Source organism: Gossypium hirsutum, chromosome D01, assembly GCF_007990345.1.
Source record: "Gossypium hirsutum isolate 1008001.06 chromosome D01, Gossypium_hirsutum_v2.1, whole genome shotgun sequence".
Classification (NCBI taxonomy): Eukaryota; Viridiplantae; Streptophyta; class Magnoliopsida; order Malvales; family Malvaceae; genus Gossypium; species Gossypium hirsutum.
Window position 1 is genome coordinate 56,228,452 of NC_053437.1, and position 14,570 is coordinate 56,243,021.

Consider the following 14,570-nt stretch of genomic DNA (forward strand, 5'->3'; position numbering starts at 1 on the left):
GATCCTTTCTCCAACACCTACAATCCCGGGTGGAAGGATCATCCCAACTTGAATTACGGAGCTAATCCCTGATATAATCCATCATACCAATCGAGACCTTTGCAACCACCACAACAACAACCTAAGCTGAGCATATCTCTAGAAGCTGTTGTGGAAAGACTTGTCGTCGATGCTGCAAAATATCAACAGAGGACAAATGCATCAATACAAGAGTTAACTAATCAAGTTAGTAAACTCTTGATGGCAGTTAATCGTTTGGAATCTCAAGGTAAATTACCTTCCCAGACAGAGTCGAATCCTAGGCAGAATGTAAGTGCAATAACTCTTCATAACGCAAAGGTTCTGGAAACAGTTCCAGACAAAAGTCAAACCGGAAAAAGAACGGAAAAAGTAAATCTCTGATCTAAAACTCAAGCCGGAATCAGAAATTCAGAAACCAGTCGTGATGCCACCTCATTTTCTAGGGAGGCTCGCAAAGGATAAGAAAGAGAAGGAGGAAAAAGAAATCCTCGAAACATTCAGGAAGGTAGAGGTAAATATCCCTTTTCTCGACGCTATCAAACAAATCCCTCGTTATGCAAAATTCCTCAAGGAATTGTGTTCTAGCAAGAGGAGGTTAATAGGTAACGAAAAAGTAAATGTAGGAGAAAATGTCTCCGCAGTACTGTAAAAGAAAGTTTCTCCCAAATACAATGACCAAGGTATGTTTGCTATTTCCTATGAGATAGGTAATGTAGGCATTAAGAAAGCCATATGTGATTTAGGGGCTTCCATTAATGTTATGCCTTATTTCTATTTATAAGTTGAGTAACGCGGGTCCTTTGAAAAAGACAGGAATAATATTCCAGTTGGCGGACAGGTCAGTCATCTATCCCGAAGGGTTGCTTGAAGACGTCCTTGTTAAACTTAACGAATTAGTTTTCCCTCAGATTTCTACATTATTAATATGGAGGACGATAACTCAACCAATTCGTCTGACATTTTGCTTGGAAGGTTGTTCCTAAGTACTGAAAGCGCAAAAATTGACGTTCGGAGCAGAACACTGACAATGGAGTTTGATGGCGAAATCATGAAATTCAACGTCTACGAAGCTATGAGTCATCCTAACTCACTGTCAAATATTTCTAGTATCGATATTATAGATTGTTTAACTCAATCTTATTCTGAATATTATGACTTTGATGAGTTGGAAACTGTCCTTTACAGAAGCATTAACATGGATGTTTTAAATTATATCGAGAAATTATCAATTATAAAAGATCCATTGCGAGAAATTTTCAAGCACTTGGAGACGCAACCATCGTTGACGAATCGAGGTAACCAATTTGAACTATTACCTTCCCAAGCTAAAATGTTGCCTTCGGTTTTGCAGCCACTAACCTTGATAAAGCATTACCAGACCATCTTAAGTACGTCTTTTTGGGAGAGAAAGACACTTTACCGGTGATAGTGTCAAACAAACTAACCAAAGACGAGGAGGAATGTCTAGTTCGAGTCCTGGTGGATTATAAGGAAGCTATTGGTTGGACAATAGCCGACATAAAAGGGCTAAGTCCATCCACTTGTATGCATAAAATTTCCATCGAAGATAACATGAAACCAAAGAGAGATGCTCAAATGCGTCTTAATCCACCCATGATTGAGGTAGTAAATAAGGAGATCCAGAAACTGTTAGATGCTGGAATGATATACCCGATTTCTGACAGTGATTGGGTTAGCCCGGTTCATGTCGTGCCCAAGAAAACTAGCGTGACAGTGGTGAAAAACTCGTTAGGAGAGCTAGTTCTTACCCGAGTCCAGAATGATGGAGAGTTTGCATCGATTACAGGAAGTTGAACGCAGCTACCCGAAAAGACCATTTTCCACTTCTCTTCATCGATCAAATGCTCGAACGATTAGCTGGTAAAACTCATTATTGTTGTCTCGATGGGTACTCGGGATTTTTCCAAATTCTGGTGGCACCTGAGGATCAAGGCAAAACAACTTTCACGTCCTCTTTCAAAACGTTTGCGTATAGACGAATACTATTTGGACTCTGTAATGCTCCGGTCACTTTCCAGAGATGCATGGTGAGCATATTCTCCCATTATGTCGAGAAAATCATTGAAGTCTTCATGGATGACTTCACGGTGTACGGTAACTCTTTTAACGAATGTCTTGATAATCTTGCGAAAATATTACAAAGATGCCTAAAATTTAATATTGTTTTAAATTATGAAAAATGCCACTTCATGGTTAACAAATGATTAATTTTGGGTCATATAGTTTCCTCGAAAGGAATTGAGGTCGATAAAGCAAAAACGGATATTATTGACTCATTACCTTACCCCACATCTGTGAGGGAAGTTTGTTCGTTTCTTGGCCATGCGGGATTTTACAGACAATTCATAAAAGACTTCTCGAAGATCGCGCAACCACTTTGCAGTCTATTACAAAAGGATAAAGAATTTGAATAACAGGTCGTCGAGCTAACGACGTTAAAAAAATGCTATTGGGAGGCAACCCAAATTTTTCCCTTTATGCAAATAAATTTTTTGGAAGGTAAAACGGAAAGTGAAAATGCATGTCGAGGATCGGTTCTGTCTAAGGAAAGACTTGGTACTTAAGAATGTCCATTGTGACTCACCTCTCTTTCCTGGGAACTTACCTGGTGCATTTATCATGACTATTTTACTAAATCTCATAATCTAGGTTTTTAATAATTTAAGCATAGCATTAGCTAAGCTATAAATTCGAGAAATAAAAATTACACATTTTATTATTTTATTTTATTTTATTTTTCTTCTTCCTTCTATTTTATTTTATTTTGCAAGTAGACTTCCAAGACAAAATTTAGGCCCCCAAGTTAGCCCACAAAATTCCTTCAATTTCAACCAATGACCCACCATTTAACACCGTGGACACACCTACGAGGCCACCCTCCACGACGTTGAAATACATGGGGAGTTTCTTTTTCTCTCTTTTTCCTACTTATCTTTACTTTTTATTCTTTAAATTACATTGGGACAATGTAAAATAAGTAGGGGGAGGGGAACATAAATTGATTCTAATTTGCTTATCCGTTGTCACTTTTTGCATGTTTCTCGTGGAAGGTAAATAATTTTCTTGATAAATTGGGATGGTCCACTTATAGTTTGACATACTTAGCTATTTAGATCTTTATGTATAAACTTTTCAATAGCCTTGACTTAAAGCAAAAAAAAAAGAATAATAATACTCCTCTGATATGAACATTAAGAGTGAGAATTGGGTTGTACACTGGACCGAGTAACCGGAATATGGTGCTTGGGTTGTCATCACATCTCACGTAAAAAGGTTCGTGTGGCTGTCCAATTTCTTTGCACTCACTCCGCTAACAAGCTATCATGAGTAAGGCGAAATAACCCGCTTAGAGACATCCGAATCGAGTAACCGGAACATGGTACTTGGGTTGTCATCATATCTCGCGTCAAAAAATTCAAAAATGTCCTAAGTACAAAAATAATAAAATGAGGGGTAGGTCCTTCTTATTTCTTAGGCTAGGTTATTTGAGATGATAATATGTAAAGACTAAATTGTTGAATTGTGCAAACCATGGGGGTCAAGTCCTATTATGGATGAAATTTTTCCTTTTGCAGATACATACAAAATGCTCGATGACTAGCATGAACTAAGTAGGGGGATTTGATTAAATGCTAAAAATACATATTTTATGTAATTTAATTGGTCAATTTATGAGAATGCACCACTGAATTTTTCCATGTTTATATTGAATTTTATACAGGGGTGCAATTTGGGGCTAAATAGAAGAAAAATGAAACAATTTGGGCTAGATTCAAGAAATGAGCAAAGAAGGCGGGCCAAAGCAGAATTTTTCCAAGATGTAATTAGCTGAAATTTTATGTTGACTTAGTGGGAGATTATGTAGGGATTTTTATATCATGGAATAGTTTATTTCCTTAATTTTCAATGGCTAGTGGCTCTTAATTTGGAAAAGCCATTAGTATAAATAGGGGGCTACTATGTTCATTTATTCATCAAGTCTTTCATCAAGTGTTTTTCATCAAGTTTTTCATCAAGCTTTCATCTTCTGAAATATAATCTTTCCTTTCTTCTTTATTTGCTAGCATTAGTTCCTTATTTTCTCTTTCATTATTTAATTTTCAGCTTTAGAAATACTTCACCCAAACCTTACGTCACTCACATCCATCTACTTTCATTTCTTTTATTCAACCCTCTCCAAATATGCGAAACTCACATCCATCTACTTTCATTTCTTTTATTCAACCCTCTCCAAATATGCCCAACTCCAACATGCCTCAAACTTTAGCCAACTAAACCCCTTTCAGCTTTAGGTCGGTGTTAACCCCATCAAAGACCCGTGAGTTACGAACCCGAGCAATTTAACTCCTGATTTTCAATATTTATTATTTCTCCAGATTAAGAGTATGAGTTCGTCAACTCACAAAGTCAAATCAACACTAAGTCAAAAAAGACGTTGTTTGAGTTAGTGTGGTTAGACATACAGTTGGAATTTCGAAAGGATCGATTGTCTAATCGGTTTTCCGTGAGCATATTGGCGTGCCAAGTGGGGATTGCTGTTTGGTTCCGTCAAGGGAAGTAGTAACCGAATTTGAATGTCTCATGCGATTGAGGGCATTGGTTCAAGCTAGGCTCTTCTAGAACGCAAAGCTGTCGGAGTTCTAAATCACGAACGTTTCGTAGGTTGTTCGATCGATAAGGGTTAGTTATTGGACGTTCCATAACTAATTTACAAAGGAAGAGTTGGTGTCCGAGGCGTCCTTGGTAGCCATAACTAGCTTATTGGGAAAGAGGAGTTTATCTAATTTCGAGGATCGGTTCAAAGATGGAAAAACCCGTGCCTCAAGCTGAGCTAAGTTTAATTAATTTTTCTTCAGATTTATTTAATTGTTTTTATTATTTTGTTTTCAGCTTTTACTTTTTACGCATTTTTTCTATTTATTTCAGGTTTCAAATTTTATCCCCCCGAACTTCTTAGGCACGACAACTGCCCCGACATAAATCTGGTCAAGAGAGGAACAATTTGCAGTAAACCTAGTCTCTAAGGGATCGACCCTACTCCTTATACTGCTTAAATTTACAAATTAGGCGTAAGATTATATTGGTAGAATCGACAACCATCAGTATATAAATTATAAAATATAAAAAATATATAAGTATGTATATATACATATATAAATAAGTTATAAAAATATGTACGTGTATATGTATATATATTATAAAAATGTATGTATGTATATATATAATTAAATCCAAAATTAAAAAGGTATAAATGAGTAAATAATAATAACAATAATAATAAGATTAAAAGATATTTAAACTTAGATAAATAAATAAAATTGAAATATAATAACAATAATAATAAAAAAATAATAGCATAATATAATAATATAATAGTGAGGAATAAATAAATATAAAAAAACTGAGTTAATTAATAAAATAACACAATAACAAAAAAAAAAGACTAATTTGAATTCTAAGACAAAGATTTGGGGCAAAATCAAAAATAAAATAAAAATGGGGACCATTCTAAACACGCACATAACGTGGGGGGACTGAAAGGGGAATTTTCCCTTCTCCTCCAAAACAACGTTGTTCCAGCGAGGACCAAAATGAAATCGCTCAAAAACGTGGGGTAAAATTAAAAAATTAAAAATACCTAATTAAAAATACATTAAAAAGAGGAAGGGCTGATAGCGCAATTAGCCCGTTAATCAAAAACACGCGGATTCCCTGGGTTGGATCAGGTCGACACGCGGGTCAAGGCCAAAATAGCGTCGTTTTGGCATCTGAACCCTAGTTGCAAAATAGCACCGTTTTATAGGGCTATTTAAGCCCAAATTTTTTTTAAAATTTTCATTTCTTCCTTCCCCCAAAAAAAAACTCCCTTTCTCTCAAATTTCCTCTCCCCCCATCCGACCACCGGCCTAAAATCCGGCCAATGGCTGTCGCGCTGGCCGCCGGTCGCCGCCACTGACGCCGCCGAGCACGGCGGCGAGGAGTCCAAAAATTTCCTCTTTTTTCTCCGATGCAGATCTTTGGCCTCCAAACACTTTGATGACGGCTAAAAAGTTAAAAAGGCCTCTCCTTTTTTTTTATTTTTATAATGCTTCGAAATAAAAAATAAAAAAGAGAAAAGGAAAAAAAATCACCTTTCAAAAAAAACTGATTTCTTTTTTTTTTATTTCTCCTTGTTTTTTTTTTAAATCCACCCTCTTATAGTTTGTTCTCTTAGGCTTTTATAGCCATTTTTACAAGATCTTTAATATTTGTTGTCATTTCTCTGCAAGTGTCGGTGCCAGTGGAGTCGGTGGCGACGTGACCGTGGCGATGGGAGTGGCAAGTGATGCTGACAGTGGCGATAGGCGTCAGAAGGGCTAGGGGTCAGAAGACCCTAGGTGTGCTTTTCTTTTCTAACAATGGGCTAGGGTATTTTGGGTATTGGGTCGGTTAATTGGGCTGAATTGAGTTTGGATAGTTGGGCTTATTTTGTTGGGCTTCAGGTTTTGGTCTGAGTTGATTTGTATTAGACTTTGTAATTAAGTTTGGATATTGGGCCAGGCAAAATTTAGGCTGTACAATAGTAATGAAATTCCTTTGTCAAATCATCAATCTAAATATGAACTATACTCGTATACACACTTCTTATGTGACTGAAATAGATATTTCGTTTTTTCTTAAAGAAGGTTTATGTTTAATTGTGTTTTGTTCCAATATACAAATTGTGTAGGGCACAAGACAAACTATTGTTTCAGACAAGAAGACTTAAGTTTGTCAACAAGTGTGAGAAGAGAGGGATTTCCCTCGCAAGCTTCCTTCAGTCTTTCCAACCTTCCCTCTACATTGCTACTATCCATTGTCAAACCTTCCTCTTTTTCGGCCTTTGTAACACTAGATGGCTTCGTATATTCGATGAACTGAAGCATCATTCCCTGTAATCATATTCCAAAAGATTGAACAAATGAATAATTAAACTCAGTATACACTATATATTCGACAATGAAACGATGCGGATATCCTTCTAGGTCATTAAAATAATACTCCATGCTACAATACACTGAATCACTAAACAATGGAGGTTTCCTTTCAAAAACCTCTGTATACAGAATATACTATTTTTACCATGGTTTTGGATCCTGTTTAGTGAGTTATAGCATAAATGCCACCACAATATGCTTGACATGTTTTTTCATATTCCAAATGACTCTTGTTTAGGCAGTCAAAAGTTTTTTAGAACTTTACAAGAAAAGCTGCATACCTCGTGCTGCTTCTTCCTGGCATAGTCTCGCAGTAGAGACTTCACAAGCTTATTCCGTAGCAATGGCTTGTCACTTTTATGAGAGATGAAAACAAAAGTTGAAAGGTGATGCAGAACTAATGTGAATGCAACTGATCCTCGAGTTGCAGCTTTGTCAAGGGCACCAGACACCCATGACTTCACATAAGCTTCCAAAATCGCTTCATTCTCCTGGAAAAAAAATCATTCTCATAATAGGTGATTTGCAAGTAATCCCCAGATGCTAAATCAGATAGAAACAGGAATATACAACTCTATTCAAGAAGTTGCAGAGAATATCTCTCTCTATAGGGAATAAATCAACAGTCCTCTAGGAATAGAAACCAGAAGTCTTGTTTTCTGTCAAATCTTAACATCAGAAACAAAAAATGTTGTTCACTTCCAAGTTAACCACGGGTGTTTTGAGTCAAAGATTTTACTTTATGCCAGTTCATTATTTCTATCTCTCCACCTTATTTATGATTTTGAAATAAGCTAAGAAATTTAGCGTTCTCTTCTGAGTTCTGACACATTGAAGCCAAATTGGGGGTTTCGTTAAGACAATATCAGAAATCAAATGTCAGGCACATTCAATTACATTACCATACATAGCAAGCTGCCATGCATTTGAATAGAACACAAAAGCAGCAGATAGCAGTCAGTACCTCAACAGGTTCAAGGTATCCTTCAGCCTCAGCCAGGCATTTCTGCAATGGTGGAAGAAGTTCAAGGACATGAGAATTAGATAACGCATTCCAGGCAGCAAGTCGAACAGAAGCTTCAACACAACGGTGTAAATATATAGCAACTTGTCGACCATAGGTCAAATCACCAAAAGATACAGCAGCATACTGCTCAACAAGAGTATCAATAAATGTTGAGTAACTTTCATGAATCTCGGATTGAAACCTCAGAAATTCCACATTAATTTTATTTTCTGTCTCTGGTGTTAAACTGGTAGACATATTTGAAATAGTTTGACTTCTTCCCTTAGACCTTATCTCATCAAGAAGGTGTCCATATAGCTCTTGTAGAGACTCATAAACATCCCTAGTCTTCTCATCTTCAAGCACAGACATTCCAATGAGTAATATGATGGATAATGAATGTAGTTTCCAGATTACCGGGACACTCCGAATGGGTGAAACAACATCTGCAGACAAGAAAGAGGACAAGGCTTCCAAACCTAAAAGGAAAAACATTCCAGCTTTAGAAACTTCAACTATATCACCAGGGTCCTGCACAATATTTTGTATATCAGAGACCCTTCCCAGCCCAGCATGTTTGCTATCGCATAAGGTTGATATTGGACTAAGAAACCAGTGCACGGGAAAAGGCAGTCTCTGGTGGGCCCATTCCATCATCAATGAAGTGCAGTTATGATCTCGACTCATCATTGATGTGTCCAGGTCCTCTGGTATGGTTTCTAGAGAAGCGTTACTCCTTGATGTTCTATCGACACTTGAGGCTTTCAATTTGTTCTTATTAGACAACCATCGATTTCTAAAGTGAGAAGCTAATATCTCACTGAAGAGCATATAGTCATCTTCTTTATATTCCCACCCATATAATTTTATCCTCCCATTACCCTGGATAAAATGCTGAATGCAAAGATCAAGGTACTTTAGCACAGGTACTTGAAGCATAACATCCAACGCTTTCTCCACAATAACCTTATCTCTTGGTCCAGAAATTAAACATAATCCTAAAGCTGAAAAGATTATTTCTCTGGTAAAGGTCCTCTCATCATCTAAGGATAATACTTCTATAGAGACAGTCTGAAAGATGTCAAGCAATTGACTGAGCAACCATGCATCTGTTTGTGCCAATAAAACAGATTTTGACCAAAATCCTCCACCAGAGGCTCCCCATCCAAGCCCCACACCAGGAGCAGGGCCTCCTCTACCAAAAATCTCAACTGACTGCACAAGGTGCCACTCCGAAGCAACTAACTTTGAGAAAATATCAAACACACATCTCAATTCAAACAAAGATTCCACCAGTATCCCCTTTGAAAGTATGTTCTCTTCTTGTGACAAACTGCATGCTTGAGAAGGATTACAGACCACAGTCTTAGCCAACTGGATCAAATTGTTAATGTATATAAAAACCTGGAAGAAGCCATGAAGGCAGCATAGAGAAGCAAATGATGTTTCGAATGCACTTTGCTTCCTTAAAGAACAGAGTTGCTCGATAAAAAAACTACCTGCAGCCAGATTAGCTCCATATTCTGCAGTATTCACACGTGTAAAGCTCAAAAAACCATTTCTAATAATTTCAAGTCCAACCTTAGGAACAAAATCTGGCAACCATGGCACATGACCATCATCCTGCAGACCCATGGCATCCTCAGGGATCACTTTTTCAAGCACTCTGGAAAGCATGTGCATAACAGCTGAGTACACCCACAATAGAGGAGAGGAAGATTTATCATGGAAAATAGAGATTCCAATTATTTCATCCTGAGAATCAATTAATCTAGACTTAAATGAAATCCACTTCAGAGCTAAATCAACCATTGGTCTGGCATGGCTCCAAGACCAGGTCTCCACATTGTCATCAGCTCCTTCAGCTATTCCATCACTTAGAATTTTGTGTGAATAAAAATTTGGAAGTGTTCTGGCCAAGGATTCTAGAATAAGGTATGCCTCCACAGAGATGGAAGCAAATTCACCTAAGACATTGTTCTCAACCAGTTTTCTAATTGTAGGCGGATTCAACCACAAGTACAAGGCAGGAAGAATGTTGGAGAAGTATGACACACAATACCCATACTGAATGCAGACCTTCCAAAAACGTAGTTGTTCAACCATTAATGCAGATGAAAGTTTACAATTTTCTCTTCCCAATTTCAACCATTGTTCCAAAGAGTAAGCATTTTTATATAATTGCCATGTCATAGCCTGGAAAATCCCATTCTCTACAAACTCTGCACAGTTCTTCCTGTCAGATTGTGATAACACCTTTATAACCAAAAAAAAAAAAAAGCAATATAAATAATTTAGGCTAAATGGTAAGAAAATAGACCATTTAATAAATAACTAGAAACATAATACATTTTTTCATTCTTTTTACTAACATAGAAGTAAGTCAGGAAGCCTCATAGCCCTCACTATTCCAAAAACAAATGAATAAAAGATTACCTTCAAAAGGCAAACAGATTTGATCTTAGACAGATAAACATCCATATTGCTATTTGCAGTAAATCGGTGAACAACAGTTTGAACTAATCTTTGGCACTTCATTATAGCATTCACACCCATTGGGGAATGTCTTGCTATTGCAACTAATACTGAAATCAAGCATTCTTCCAAAGGTGCAGTTGGTTCTATCTGAAAACATGAGTAACGTTACTAATGTATATATCAGAAATATTTCACAAAGTAAGCATTGAACTTCCAGGAGAGACACTATGGCTGCTCTCCTCTTAGGAGTCGGAACAACTAAAATATAGACCCACCAAATTAGCATAGATATTATTGTGCTACATATTAGTTTCCAGGGTCATGCAAGTATGAAGAAAGGAAAAAGGTAAACATGAAAATCTGCAGTAGAAAAAAGAAGATGCTAGCACAAATTCTAAATCAGTACTAATTTCTCTTCACACGACCCACAAAAAAGACAATTGTTTAAACTAGATAACAAGTTTATTAAATTTGAATAAAACATACGCGGAAACCTGATGGCAGGTATCAAGAACTTAAGTAAACATAATGGATTTATTCTGCTCACCTCCAAAAGATATCGAATCCTCGGAAGGATTCCCATCCTAACCAAACCAGCAGCAAAATCTTGTCCAGCAACAACAATGTCATCCTGAATTGTATGCTTCCCTTCAGTTTCATCTTCCACAATATTATCTCCATAAAGAAGAACATTTGAAGGTTTAGCACTGTATTTCCAAAATCCACCATGAAGGAAACCAACATCAATCTCTGGTTTAGACCGAAATATAGGAGCAGTATAAGTACCCCTCATGTCAATTGCTGTTTTCTGCATTATAGAACATTGGTTAAACTAAACATTACATATGGACATACAAGGCATATAAAAGATAGAAATCTACCTCCAAAAGATCAAAGAAACTCTGATTTATATCACAGCTCAATACGCACTGAATAACTTTGGCGGTTGCTAAAACTACAGAATTGTGGTTATCATCAAGCGACATCCTACAGATTTCAAAATATTCAAATTCAAGGGTAAAGAATACAGTATCAAAATCATTTTATGAATCAACATCTAAATTTTAACAGGAAAAAGAACAGTTTGACTTAACATTATTCAGTTTTTTGGGATAAAAATTCATTTAACCTTAATGATAAGATTAGCTCAGGTTCTGGGCCCAATGCAAAAGCCCAAACAGCTTCCCAGTCAACAGTGCTGTCAACATTGTCCTTATCAGCCAGAGTAGAACCAATTGGATTGAGATAAATATTACGTAATGCCTTATCAAGCACAGATGCAAGGAGATGCAATGCAAGGGCCCGTTGACCTGGAATCTAAAGTTAACAATATCAGTAAAAACAGGAGATCAGTATAGTCATGTCAAAGATAAACTGCAACAATATTTAAGATTGACATGCACAGTCTAGCTATATCATGACAACATGCAGCAGCATTTGCATTAAAGATCTACATGTCATCCAATAAAATAATAAATAAAATATAAACTGACCGTGCTTCTTGTGAGTGCAACTGCTTCTTTAATTGTATAACCTGAAGCGCCAGGATCTCCCTCTGTTCGTAAGAAGTCACGTTCAGCAACATTATCACCTCCTGCAATACAGTAATTGAAGGAAAAGGCAAAACAATATTTATTCAGTCATCTGTCGTTCCTTGTATGGCTAGAGTTTATTTACAAACTGTTCTCTAGACAGTCAAAGTATTCAGAATTTTGACAAACAAATAAATGACACCAAATATAGTTTTACTGAGTTTATCAAGAAAGGACAACAAGATCTAAAGTCTTACCATTTACCTATTGATACATAATATTTAGCGAAAAATGCATGCAGGTATGTATAAAAGCAACTAAGTAAGAATGTACCAAAAAAAAAAAAGAACAGAAGGATGGTTATGATTTTGCCTTACGTATCTCTGGTATCTGAACAAAATCATTTTCAACAACAGTCCCATCCAAGGAAAATCTTAATTCCCTAACAGCCTCAACTCTCTGGCTCCAAGCATCCCACAAACTGCCACTTGCGGAATCTACATTCTGCTTTACGCCATTGTCAAGGCCACTCTTTGTAATGTTTGAGCTTGTTGTGACCGTGGGATTATTGCTATCTAAATTTGGAGCTTTCATAGCATTGTTTGACTGATTTTCACGTCTAATTCCAAGTTGACTCTCAGCAGCCTGATTTGAGTGTGTGTCAATTTGCTTCTTTAATTTCTCTTGGCCTCGTTTTTTCAGTAAGTTTAGCAAAGCAGGATCCAGCTTCAGCATAATCTCAGCCTGTGCTTCTTTTATTTCTTCAGGTGACATGTTCTCTAATCGGGCACGATTCTCAGCATCAATTCCACTCTCAAGAGACATGGACCCACGTTCATTTCCTAAGTTGCGGAATTGCTCTGGAACCAAGGTATCTATCTTCTCCATTCTCCTGAATTCCACATTGGTACTATCATTATGACACATTCTTTTCGCCATGACCTGACCATCAACAGCCATCGTTCCTGATTCTTTACTGAAAATTTCAGAATCATGATCTTTAACATGCTCTTCTTTTTGTAACTGAAGTGAGTCATCTAGGTCCATTCCAGTGACTGAACTATCACTCAATTCGCTCCTCATGGCTTCTTCAGCTTTAGCTAAAGGCCTATGGGCATTTAGATGTGATTCTACATCCATGGAGGCTACATCTGCATGTGCACCAAAGGAGTTAATCAACATGCTTTTATTGCCTAGATCTTTCATGGCTTTTCCATCCATCATTTGTCTTTCAGTTTTCCCTACGTCTGACTGGTTTGTTTCCCTTCCCTTTCTCTGGGAAAGATCATCACCCTGCATTGCCTCTTTCCAATGGCTAAGATCCAAATTCTTTTTCTCTTTCCTCCGTATAGGTTCAGCGAAAACCGATATAGGATCAAAGTTAGCAAATCCAGTTTCATCTTCATCGTCTTCTTCAACAACATTTCTGTTATCACTTCTTGGAGTCCAATGCTGTGAAAAAAATCCAAGTATCAGTTCAAGCAAATTCTGCTTTGAACAAATCAAACTCAACCAAAAATAAACCCAGTTAATTAAATAATAACAGATAGGGAGATAAAACCAAAAAGGAACACCATTACTGCTAGTATTAGTTGATTGCCCCCATTCCAAAATCCAAACCCATGTTTGTTAGGTATTAAACTTATGGTTTTGCCTTACTCTTCCAAGCAACGACCTTACCCAAATTTGTAGTAATCAATAACAATGAATTACCTCCCCTTTACAGTCATAGGTATGGTAATTTATGCATCCCAAAAGAAACAATACAGAAAGGAAAACATAAAAAGTGTTCATATATCTTATAAATGTTCAAAATTTGTTGAATTAAGTAACTTAAATGAATAGCAAACCAATAAAGAAAATAAGATAGAGAACAAAGTCATTGCAGAAGAAGAAAAAAGAAGAGTAAAATTTGTGGTGGCTTACAGGACCATGAGAGCGGTGGCGTGCAACAGGGAAAGGAAGCACTGAGAGGCGAGGGGGTTGAATGGGTTTACTAATATCATTGTTCGAAACAATTCCCTTTTCGATTATGCTCCCAACTAAGCTGGAAGCATCGTCTCCATTGATTGAACTGCTACCAAATACCTTCAAAGAAGCAACTTTTCCTTCATTCCTTTTGGTTTTATGGCCGCTTCGTTGCTCCTGCTTCTTCTCCATAGGATCCAGGGTTCAAGGGAGGTTCTCTTCCGGCTCTTCGATGTTTCAATTTTGAACGAAAATAACATTGTCTTGTTTACAACCCAAAGGAAATAACTTTCTAACTGGATTTGGCCCAACCCAAAAGGTCATTTGAGAGGCTTCCTCGTATATGCCACAACACCCAACCCAAAGGAAATAACATTGTTGCAGCTGCTGCGCATAGAGGTTTGAGTGCAAAAGCAAAACTTGTGATACCAAATGGCAGATTGGTCTCAACTCCCACCAGAGCTTCTAATTCTAATAGCCGAACGCCTTGAAGCCCGATTTGATGTTGTCAGATTTCTATCCATCTACTCTTGATGGCGCTACTCTGTTCCACCAAAATTTTACCCTTTACTCACAATATTGAGGATC

General features: G+C 37.1%; 1 protein-coding gene across 1 annotated transcript; it reads right to left on the reverse strand.

Annotated features, from left to right (window-relative positions):
• Positions 1-6,635: 6,635 nt before the first annotated feature.
• Positions 6,636-14,570, reverse strand: LOC107922182 (transcriptional elongation regulator MINIYO). The gene is made up of 10 exons (XM_016852076.2): positions 13,941-14,570; positions 12,392-13,466; positions 11,976-12,076; positions 11,612-11,799; positions 11,364-11,469; positions 11,030-11,290; positions 10,441-10,629; positions 7,963-10,260; positions 7,280-7,489; positions 6,636-6,953 (listed from the first exon to the last, which is right to left on the reverse strand). The coding sequence occupies exons 1-10, from the start codon at positions 14,172-14,174 to the stop codon at positions 6,765-6,767; spliced, it is 4,851 nt and encodes a 1,616-aa protein (XP_016707565.2). The 5' UTR covers positions 14,175-14,570; the 3' UTR covers positions 6,636-6,764.

Excerpts from the sequence above, each read along its gene's own strand:
- LOC107922182 (XM_016852076.2), bottom strand. The coding sequence starts at position 14,174 with ATGGAGAAGAAGCAGGAGCAACGAAGCGGCCATAAAACCAAAAGGAAT. Across the intron at positions 13,467-13,940 it reads GCCACCGCTCTCATGGTCCT|CATTGGACTCCAAGAAGTGA; the intron begins GTAAGCCACCAC and ends TTTTTTTCACAG. Across the intron at positions 11,800-11,975 it reads TTGCACTCACAAGAAGCACG|ATTCCAGGTCAACGGGCCCT; the intron begins GTCAGTTTATAT and ends TGTTAACTTTAG.